Genomic DNA, 12,006 nt, shown 5'->3' with positions numbered 1-12,006 from the left:
CCAGCTACTCGGGAGGCTGAGGCAGGAGGATCGCTTGAGCCCAGGAGTTTGAGGTTGCTGTGAGCTAGGATGACGCCACGGCACTCTAGTCCGAGCAGCACAGTGAGACTTTGTCTCAAAAAAAAAAAAAAAAGAAACGTTTCTTACATATTGCAATAATATATTTTTTAACCTGCACATCAAACTCATTATGAGGCCTTCTGTGAGAATATAGGAAGGTCGATATCACATACGATAATGTCAAAACTTCATAAATAACACTCCTTAAATTTTTCTTCCCAAAGAAATATTTCAGATGTAACAGATACTGATGATCCACCACAATTAAATCAATTTTTAAGACTTTGTTTTATCTGCTTCAGATCCAAAAAAATAAAATATAGATATAATGAAAGCCCCTTCCTTTCTCCCTCATGCCCAGAGATAATCACTATCCTAAGATTAATGTATTCCTTTCCCATGTATGTTTTAGTACTTTTGCTACATATATAAGGATCTGCAAACAATGTTTTATAATCTTACACAAATGGTATCAAAATGTGTTTAACCTTTTGCAACCTGTTTTCACATAATGTTTATGAGATAGGTTAATGCTGATGCAGATGTAATTCACTAACTTTAACTGCATAGTAGTAATCCATTCTATGAACAAACCAGTTATTTATCAATTCCCTTCTTGAAGGAAGTAAGGTTATTTCCTCTTTGTTTAAATAACTTTGTTTGCTTATTTAAATAAAATAGTACTACAATAAACATCTTGGTCCATGTGTTCTTCTGTACACATGAGAGAGGTTTTCCAGGGAAAGGAACCTAAAAGTGGACTTTCTGGGTTGTAGGACATATATTTTCACCTTTACCAAGAATTGTCAATTATCCTTCAGAATGGTATCAACTGACACTCCCATGAGCAAAGAATAAATTAATCCCACTTTTAGCATCTTCTAAAACATTTTAAAATTTTTTGATAATCTGATGGGTGTTAAATGATATTTCATTGTTGTTTTAATTAGAATTTACCTGATTACGAGTAATACTGGTTACTGAGCATCTTTTTTTCATATGTATATGTATGATACACAAGCCATTAAGTTTTCCTCTGTGAATTGCTTATTTAAAACCTTTGCCTGGCCGGACGTGGTGGCTCACGCCTGTAATCCTAGCACTCTGGGAGGCCAAGGTGAGTGGATCGTTTGAGCTCAGGAGTTCGAGACCAGCCTGAGCGAGACCCCGTCTCCACTAAAAATACAAAGAAATTAGCTGGACAACTAAAAATATAGAAAAAATTAGCCAGGCATGGTGGCATGTGCCTGTAGTCCCAGCTACTCAGGAGGCTGAAGCAGAAGGATTGCTTGAGCCCAGGAGTTTGGGTTGCTGTGAGCTAGGCTGACGCCACCGCACTCTAGCCCAGGCAACAGAGCAAGACTGTGTCTCAAAAAAAATAAATAAATAAAAAATAAAAATAAAACCTTTGCCCATGTTTCAATTTAGTTATAACCTTGTTTATATTTATTTTGCTTTAAACAAAATCTCAAATTCATTTTCAGACATCTGAATGGTCTAAATCTAAAATAACAAAAACACAGATGCCCTAAATCACAAACAGATGCCTACAGGCGCCAGCCAGACAGGTGAGGGCAGGAGACCACTTGGAAGCTATGCACAACCCCCTAAAGGAAGGAGGAGGTAGCCATTTCTTGGAGCCAACCAATTACTGCTATAATGAACAAGCAGGTTTAGAGATGACTTAAAAAAAAGGTCACAAATCCAGATTTCGTGTAATCTCCCAAGTTTTAATTGATGCAACTAATTCAAAATTTTCAAAATTTTGTGTAGACCAAACAAAATCTGAGTGCAGGTCAACAGTACTCTTAGACCACTGAACAGACCACAAAACTGGGTAAGAATATCAGAGTAATATGATATCTGTATGAAAAAGCTATATATGAGAGTAACCATTTTATTAATAACCAATATATATTTAAACATAATTAATTACAAAATAAAATTACCTGACCTAAATTACAGATAATATGTTACTAAGCCTGTAACAAGCTGTCAAAATCTCTAACATGTAAAGTGAAACCACTTTGGCTCACTTAAAAAAAAAAAATCCTCATAAATCTTCCTGTTTCAACACAAAAATGTCATTTAATGAATACTTTTTTTATTGTTTAAGTGGCAATATTCCTTCGCACTGTTTAATTCACTAAAACATACCTAAACAGCACTAAAACCTTTATGCCCAATTGGACATTTACAGTACTACATTTGAACAAAAAACAAACAAAAATTCTGAAATACAGAGAAACAAAGCACTTACTGGGATATACTCCAAAGGGTAAAATGAATAAAAATCTCTTAGAGTTTGAAATTTACGCCAACAGAATAATAACAGTGGTTTGGTTACCGGTCATAATCCTTATCTAGGCAATCGCATTTTCATCCATCAACATCTACAGTGAATTTAATGGTAGCCAACCAGTTATCTACCAATGTCAAGATACCTCTACAACATTACATATGCCAAATTACACTTAGCACACTACTATGGTAACTATTCTGAGAGAAAGTATTTGTGTACTTTGGAAAGGCACAGTGCACAACATGCAATTACAAGTACATTTCGATTCCTCCTGTGTTTAAGGGAAACACACCTGTTTATACTAATGAATTAAACTGCTTGTTGAATAGCTACTAATTTTTTTCCCCAGCATACTGCCATTTCTGGAAGGATGAGAGGGAAGAACCAAAGGAACAAAAATACGTATCCTAAAAATAAAACTCTACTCAATTTTTAAAAACTGGTCAGTATATTCTGTCCCATATAAGAGATATACTGATTTTAAAAGCTGGCCAAACAATGGGATAATCTATGGAAAACATTTATTTTATCACTTAGTGCCTGATATAGATGTTAAGACACACACACACACACACACACAGACACACACACACAGATTAAATCGTGTTCTTTTTTTTTTTTTTCGAGACAGAGTCTCACTGTGTTGCCTGGGCTACAGTGCCATGGCGTCATCCTAGCTCACAGCAACCTCAAACTCCCGGGCTCAAGCGATCCTTCTGCCTCAGCCTCCCAAGTAGCTGGAACTACAGTCCTGGCTAATTTTTTCTATATATTTTTAGTTGTCTGATTAATTTCTTTCTATTTTTAGTAGAGATAAATCGTGTTCTTATATCATCTAACAGCATTCACCTAATAATTTATAAACTGCCTGATTATGATATAAAATTTAAGAACTATGTGCTATATTACATGGTACTTTGGATATCAGCATATATGTACTATCCAAAGAATTTAAAATATCCATGTGTTAATGTGTCATGGGATTAGAGATAAAAAATAAAAAATAAAAAATAAAATAAAATATCCATGTGGACATAAGCAAATGTGCCAACTACAACACAGCATAACACTGCTCTTTTGTTTTATGTTGAGACGGAGTCTTGCTATGTTGTCCACGCTGGTCTCTAACTCCTGGGCTCAAGTCATCCTCCTGCCTCCACCTCCGGAGTAGCTAGGACTACAGGCCCACACCACCACAACTGGCAACACTGCTTTTTTTGATGATTTCCCAACAATACTGCTGAACTGATGATGCAGTATGTGATTTCTCACATACTGACATCATCATGTTAGTAAATATTACCTGTGTGTTCCACCATCAAAAAGACAGGTAATAATTCAAAGAAATTTCAGCATTAAAATTGTTAGTTTCCAAGTTTAAAATAGAAGTGAAATGTTAAAGTCGGCATATAAATGTGTTGAAGCAAATGTGTTGATAACAAGCTCATTTTCAATTTTTCTACTTGATGCTATCAAAGGATAGAATGTTAGTGTATTCTTTCTTTGTTTCAAACCTAGGGTTAAATCTTCTTGGACTCCTATACAGACTACATTTCAACCAAACCAAATACTAAGTAAGGGTTGTACTAAAGAGGCAGCTTGACCTTTGGTGGCAATTTTACAATGGAAGTTTCCTATGAGCTAGGGAGGCAGCAATCTGAGATAATTTTTTCCTAGATGAGTCTTTACTACAATCACTCAGGAATATATCTTACATTTACTACAGTAAGACCCAAGAATTTTTTTTCCTAATTGCCAAAGTCCTGAGATTTTAGTAAAAGAACAGTGTGACAATTCCAAATACCAGTCTGAAGCCTAAATCATTTTGCCTAATAAGTGATTTCATCATCAAAATATTGTAATAATTGTTGCCTTGGTGGAATAGTGCTATTAATTTCTAAAGACAATATAAGCAGCAAATAATTAGTAAACTCAAATTGAGCCAAGCTTTCTAAAAAAAGAGAGCAAGTTGCAGAAGGTCGAAAATAAGTACCACTAATGTAAAAATCTTTAAATACACAGGACATTGGTATTTGTTATTGTGACTACTTACATATGCAATAAAAGCTTAAAACTATACATAGGAATAACATGCACCTACCTTAAGACGGAATTTATCTCTGGGGGTAGGGGGTGGGAAGAGATGGAAATGGGCTTTAGTAGTATCTGTAATATTTTATTTCCCAAAAACAGCATACACAGTCTGAAGCAAATGGGGCAAAATGTTAATATCTGTTAAATCTACTGGTGGGTTACTTTTCTGTATTTCTATTAATAAAATATTTCCCAATTTAAAATAAAACTTTAAAGAGATTACAAATGACCAAATAAATCAAGAACCACATACTTGTATGGTATTCGAAACAAAATCTCTAAAATCTGGAGAACTAATCTCAGTTAACAACAAAAGCTATCAGAATGCTCAGTCCTTTCCCACTGACTCACATACAGATTAGAACAAGATTTACTTTACAATTAAGAACAGGTTCATTTATATGGCAAAGTTCAGAGAAGCTTCATAGATAATTTACTACTCAAGATCACATCTATATAGCCAGGTTATATTAGACATTATCAGTTCTCTAGAACCAGGAAGTAAGTTTAAAAAAAAAAATGGGCCTGGATGAAAAGCCAAAATACATGATACAAAGTTCATACAATAAAGCTCAAACCCTTTACTCAGAAGAGAATCCATCAAATTCTCACATAGAAATTTATTTTTACGTTCAAACAAGCTTGTTTATCTGGCTACTTAGACATCTTCTGATCAAGCTCAGTAAAATAGGAGAGGGAAGACATTACACAACAGGCAGCAACAAGGCACAATAAGCAGCAAGAAGTAATAACCTGAGAGTAAGGAAAACAAACGACCTTAAAACAAACGACCTTAAAGAACAGATATGAGGCCGGGCGCGGTGGCTCACACCTATAATCCTAGCACTCTGGGAGGCTGAGGAGGGTGGATCACTCAAGATCAGGAGTACAAGACTAGCCTGAGCAAGAGCGAGACACTGTCTCTACTAAAAAAAAAAAAAAAAAAAAAAGAAAGAAATGATCTGGACAACTAAAAATACATATATAGAAAAATTAGCCGGGCATGGTGGCACATGCCTGTAGTCCCAGCTACTCAGGAGGCTGAGGAAGCAGGATCGCTTGAGCCCAGGAGTTTGAGGTTGCTGTGAGCTAGGCTGAAGCCACGGCACTCCAGCCCGGGCAACGGAGTGAGACTCTGTCTAAAAAAAAAAAAAAAAAAAAACCACATATGAAACTAATAAATTACAGCACATACTTTGGGGTAACTTATATGTTTATAATTATCCTAGCATCAATAACAGAGGTTCAGAATGATATCTAGTATTTAAAAAAAGAAGAGAAACAAACCTAGATTATGAGGAATTATAAAACTTAAATAGATAATATATTTTAGGAATATTTCCATCCAAATCAGTAAATATTTTTTTAAAGTCTAAGTACCTCAAAGGGTAAGCTTCAGTTATCTGGAAAATTCACTGCAGAATTCACTGCCAGATAAATTAGATAAAGCTTAATATACACAACAGTTTCTCATACTTCTTTCCTCATAGACACATTTCCAAAAACAGAAGAAAATATCTGAATAAATTCAATTCCTTAACCAATATTTCTGATTTAATTTCTTAAGACCATTTAGTGATCAAGCACAATGCTGACAAATGATTAATTTCACCATTTTTTAAAGTAATAAAAGACTGCCAGAATGACTGCATAGAAAATATGCAAAGTTTGGGCAGAAAATTCCGTAACACAAGGTTGACAATAACATCCACGTAGGTGCCAAGTTTTTAGCCTGCCAAACAAATTACTGTATCTGTAACTCTCCTTGTAGTGCCAATTTAATCACTTCCAACATGAATATTTTGTTGGTGGAGGCCAGGGATTGGCTAGCATATCCTGATTTCTGGCCTTCAAGGATGAACTTCATTTCTCCAACACAGGTAAAACATTTCTATAAGAGAAAGCCCAATTACTGTACACATAACCAGAAATTGTAGCCATACTCACATAAACCTATAATCCATTTTAATTTATTATCCACAAAGGGAGAGAGTCAGAATTTAAAATATCTACAAAAGTCCATTGCTCTCAAGTATCCAATGTAAAGGGAGGAGAGAGGGAATGAAATGAAATGAATTTTGGGCCTAGAGAAAAATCTCTCTAGGCCCCTAATAACATATTTTCAAAATCTGCTGAATTAGACTACACTCACGTGAAAGAAAACTTAATCACTGCACATTGACTAATTTCTTCACCTTCCTCAGGAGTCCACACTTCAGGCCAGGTTAAAAATCCACTAAGTTTCTAATATGTAACCTGTACAAATACTCTGGGCTTATCATAAAATTTTGCAACTAAAGCAACAAAGCAACTTGCATACTTTATGTAATGTGATTCCAACTGTTAGGAAACTGACCCAATACCAGTTATAAATCCAGGTTTCTAGGGATATGAGTTTTTGTCAATATTTTTAAATTTCCATAATAAGATACCACCTAATGCCACAATTTAAACTTACTACCCCAATTCATGGATTTCAAAAACATGCTTTTTACTTCTAACGTTAACTCCTCTTTTACCCTTCCAAAGACATCAGTGGGTACAATAAAAAAATCCAATCATCTTTTTTTATTTTTAACATATAAAGGGTACCCCCTCCATATAGTAAGTGATGAGGGGAGATTCGTTTCCTTTTTTTTTTTTTTTTTTTTTTTTTGAGACAGAGTCTCACTCTGTCACCCTGGGTAGCGTGCAGTGGCGTCATCATAGTTCACTGCAACTTCAAACTCCTGGGCTCAAGCGATCCTCCTGCCTCAGCCTCCCAACTAGCTGGGACTACAGGTGCACACCACAAGGCCCAGCTAATTTTTCTATTTTTAGTAGAGATGGGGGTCTCACTCTTTCTCAGGCTGGTCTCGAACTCCTGAGCTCAAGCAATCCTCCCGCCTCGGCCTCCCAGAGTGCTAGGATTACAGGCATGAACCACCGCACCCAGCCCCAATCAACCTTTAATAAAACCTGTGAGAATTCACTATCATGCCATCCTTAATTTGTGCTGCCGTCTAGCCAGAAAAAAATGTTTTGAAAAATTCATGTTACTTAAATAATCCATTTAATTCCTTGTATCAGATTAACATACAACTGCTGCTAGTATCTACTACATTACCTTGTGCACCCTCAATGGCACAAACCAGTCTTCCAAATATTTCTTATCTCTTTGGAAAAGTAGAAAAGGGGTAAGGAGAAGCATGTCACTGCTTGTTCTATCCCGACACTTAAAGTCACTTCTTAATAAATAATCATTCAAAAATCTGTACTATTTTTTAAATTTTTCCCTAAATATGTATGCTTCCCAAAATTATAAACCCATTATGCCAACTAATGGGATAAAGAAATAAATGATTTTTTTAATGTTAGTCTTTTCACATAATATGAACTCATTCATCACTAGGTCCTTCTGCCGGAAGGTCTGCCAAGTCACAAGACACACTACTGTTTACAATCCCTCCCATCTGCCTCTTGCCAATATATATCAAACACCCTAGTCACTTGGCTTAAACCACAGTCTCCCAAATAACCCTCCCAAATCCTAATTTAGACCCAAGATGCACTCACTCTGATTCATATTCTTAATGGAAAAATTTTAAATCACCTGATTTTCACAGGGATAATTTCTGCCTTTTGATACAGACAGACCCTAGAGCTCTCATGCTTTCACATCAGTGCCCCAAATCTGACAGTATACTTTTTATTTCTGTACTTTTAGACAAATTTTCAATCCAAGTATCATACCCTCTTGGCTTTCAAAGATAACTGACAACTTTCAATTCATTCAAGTACCAGTCTCCATTTATTTTATTTCATTGCTACATACACCCTGTTTTTTAAGGTTGAGGCCTACTGATTTTCCCCTGGCTGCAGTAGGAATAGAAATGAAACAAAATATATATATTACCACTCTTTTTACAGATAATTATTAAACACCTCCCATTTTTCATTACAGGCTTCACATTAACACATCATATAACATTGTATCATAAATGGCTATTGTTCAGGACCTTTGTAGGGCATCTATACTAACGGTCTCCAAAATCAAACAATACTTCAGATAATGCTGAGAGAGGAGAGAGGGGAGTGTGATTCACCAAAAACTGCAATGAAGAGTAATGGAATATTTTCACCAGTGATATGTTAAAACTAACAGCTTCTTTCAGAAGACTCTACTGCTAAGCAACCATCACTGTAGCAATAAATCCATCAGCTTTAAAGGCTACAAAGCTAGGAAGACCGGAGGAAAAGCGGAGATGGGGTTCTCGGGCAGCTTCTCTAGAGGTTAGGCGAGAACAAAGTCACTGCTGCACTGTCACTTGAGGGGAAGGGGGAGGGGGCGGATCATCTTGGAAACCCAGCCCCTGGGCTGGAGCAGGCGGGGAGAACTCAGCAAGGCTGCCTGGGATTAACATTCTCGTTCTCACCCTCTCCCCCCTTCTAGAAGCTCCCCTCCTCGCTGCAGCGCGGCGGCCAGAGTCCCAGATGACCGCCCCTTCCAATCTATCCCCCGTGGGGTGTAGGGAGAACCAGAGAAAAGAACTGAGTCACAAGGTTGACACTGAACGGGGACTCCCATGACCCCTCCGGCCTTCCCTAACCCCCTCCAGCCTCTCTCAGAACACTACCAAGCTCGGAAGGGCCGAGGGTGGGGGGTAAGCCCCGCAGAGGTGTGCTCGCCCGGGAGGGGCGCACGCGCCAGGCCGGCCGGCTCCCGGGCGCTCCCGCAGCGCGGCCCCAGCCCCGGGCCCAGCCGAGGAGGGCAGAGCACGCCGGCCCCGGCGCCCCGCGGCCGCCCAGAGGGGCGCGCCTGTCCCCTGAGCCGGCCTCCCAGCCCCAGCCCCAAGGCCCACCCGCCCTCCCCGCAAGGCCCCCAGTGCAGCCCGCGGGCGCGGCCTAACTGCTCGCCCAGCAGCTCGCTCCCGGCGCCCAAGGGTTGCCGTACCTGGGCGGCGGCCTCCAGCTTGCCCTCAAAGGTGAAGTCCAGCAAGTCGGGCTTGAGGCAAAGGCTGTAGTTGATGGGGGAGACATCGGCAGGCAGCCGCTCGAAGGGCCTCTTCTCCGGCATCGCGGCGAGGCCCAAGCTGTGGAGGCGGCGGCGGCGGCGAGAGGAGCGGCTGAGGAGGAGAAGGAGGAGGGAAGGAGGCGGAGGGCCGAGGAAGAGCAGGCGGCGAGCAAGGGAGGGGGCGGCGGCTGCCAGCCACATTCACCGAGCGCGGGCGACTGCCTGAGGAGAGCGACCGGGGGAGCCTAGGGGGCGGGGGAGAGACCCAGCCAGAGCGCTAGGGGCCGGGAGAGAGGCGTTGCGGGCGGGCGGGCGGGCTGCCTACGGGGAAGGGGGCGGAGGAGAGGGAGGAGGATGGCCCGCTAGGAGGGAGGGAGGGAGGGAAGGAGGCCGCGGCAGCGGCGTGCGCGGCCCCGCCGACCGGGCGCGCCCCCACGGAGTGCGCGCGCGTGCCGGGACAGGGGGCGGAGCCGCGAGGGCGCGGCTCGCGGGGCAGGAGGGCGCTGAGTCGCAGGCGCCGGCGTGGGGCGTGGGGTGTGGGGCGGCTTCGGTCGCAGCACCTGTCGGCGCTGCTCCGCGGAGGGGGGCGGCCATGGAGCTGGAAGGAGCTGGGAAAGCGCTGGAAAAGCGGAGGCAGAGGCGTTGAGGGGCTCCTGAGCCGCCCCGGGAAGTTGAAGCCTACTCAGTTGGTCAGTTCAATCAGGCTAGCATGCTAAAATGTCATTTCAGAGCAAAACTCCAAACTGGATTCCACCTCCAGATCAGCGGAAAGCCCTGACTTGAGGCTCTTTGGCCCTAATTCCTGTTATTTTAAGTAGCAAGTTCAAGAGATGACTTGAAAAAATTTTTGTCATAAAACCTTTAATAATCTAGGTTTCGCCAATCACTGAAATTTGGACCTTTGAGAGAGTAATTTCAAAGATTAGGAAGATTTTTGTTTCCACAATTTAATATTGAAAATGTTTCACCTTTTTCCCGTTTTCATCTTTGTTTCTGCCTTTTAGAAAGTAAGACCCTTCAACAATTACGTCCTCTTTAAAGATGAACTATCAGTGTGGCTCCCTCAGTTCTGTAAATATCTGGCAAATTGAGATACGTATATATTTAAATGAGAGATATATTTAAATGAGGTATATATACGTTTAAAGGTGACAAGAGCAAGGAGGTTTATCCATAATCCCCATATTCCTCTGTAGACATTTCTCAAGTAGGAACCCCTTAATTTCCAAGACTCAATGCAGAATGTTATACTGGACCAGTGCTGTCCAATGGAAATATACTGTGAACCAGGAAGTAGTATTAAATTTTCCAGTAGTCACATCACAAAAAAGTGGAAAGGAAACAGATGAAATTAACACATCTTATTTAACCCAACCTATCCAAAATATTGTCATTTCAACATGGAATCATTATAAAAATATTAATGAGATATTTTACTTATTTTTTCATACTGACTTTGAAATATAGTGTGTATTTTACATTGACAGAAATCTCAATTCTGACTAGCCACATTTCAGGTGTTCTATAGCCACATGTGGCTAGGGGCTATTGTATTAGGCAGCACAATTTTGGACACTGGGCCTGCTCTCTTAGCTTCTGAATCCTACGTACTTTTTAGAAACTGGTTGGTCAGTTCAGTAACAATTGAGATGTACTTTGTGCAGGGCCCAGTACTGAGAATAATAATATAATCAGAATAGCATAATCATTCCAGCATCTGAAATAAGCAATTAAAAAAATAAGAATAGAAAATTGAATAATTTTAAAAATTAAAAACAAACTAGAAGGACAGACCGAAAAGCTGCAATTCTTTCAACATAAGATGTGAGATGGGGCCTTTTGTTACATGAATGCATTTCTATCACCATTTCTTGGTCATAGAAATGATAATAATTTTTTTTAGAGAGAAATTCTTGCTCTGTTGCCCAGGCTGGAGTGCAGTGACACCATCATAGCTCACTGCAACCTCTAACTCCTGGGCTTAACTGATCCTCCCACCTTAGCCTCTTAAGTCTTGAGACTACAGGCACTTGCTACCACACCTGGCTAATTTTTTTTTTAATTTTTTGTAAAGATGGGGTCTTGCTATATTGTCCAGGCTGATCTCAAACTCTCCTGGCCTTAAGCAATCCTCCCATCTCAACCTCCCAAAGTGCTGGGATTACAGGCATAAACCACTACACCCAGCAATGATAATTTAAATAACATATAATAAAAATTTAATTAACTATAATTAAATATTTATTGAGTGCTTACTAAACACTTTTCATGTTATTAATTCCTGTAATCTTCTCAACAAATATGTGAGGTGGTCACCATTATCCCATTTTACAGAAGACAAAACAGGCACACAAATTCAGTGACTTGCCCAAGGTCATATAGATAATAATTGGTAGAGCTAGCATTGGGACCCCAGCATGTTTTTCTCTCCTGGAGAATTTTGCAGCAGCTTCCCTATTCTAACTCTCTAGTTTGTTTTTTTTTAAATTAATTAATTTTCTTTTTGAGACATTGTCTTCTCACTCTGTCGCCCTGGCTAGAGTGTAATGGTGTCATC

At 39.9% G+C, this 12,006-nt stretch overlaps 1 protein-coding gene across 1 annotated transcript in view; it reads right to left on the bottom strand.

Moving 5' to 3' along the window:
* The window catches only part of NPEPPS (aminopeptidase puromycin sensitive), a 108,708-nt gene extending 98,927 nt beyond the window's left edge, over nucleotides 1–9,781 (bottom strand). Inside the window, exon 1 of the mRNA XM_012659858.1 lies at nucleotides 9,390–9,781. Coding sequence (XP_012515312.1) covers nucleotides 9,390–9,650 — 261 coding nt within the window. The 5' untranslated portion in view covers nucleotides 9,651–9,781. The remainder of the gene's footprint in view (nucleotides 1–9,389) is intronic.
* Nucleotides 9,782–12,006: the final 2,225 nt, after the last annotated feature.

Source organism: Propithecus coquereli, unplaced genomic scaffold (assembly GCF_000956105.1).
Source record: "Propithecus coquereli isolate 6110/MARCELLA unplaced genomic scaffold, Pcoq_1.0 Scaffold119, whole genome shotgun sequence".
Classification (NCBI taxonomy): domain Eukaryota; kingdom Metazoa; phylum Chordata; class Mammalia; order Primates; family Indriidae; genus Propithecus; species Propithecus coquereli.
Note: the sequence above shows the minus strand (reverse complement) of the source record. Positions and strands in the feature narration are given on the sequence as shown.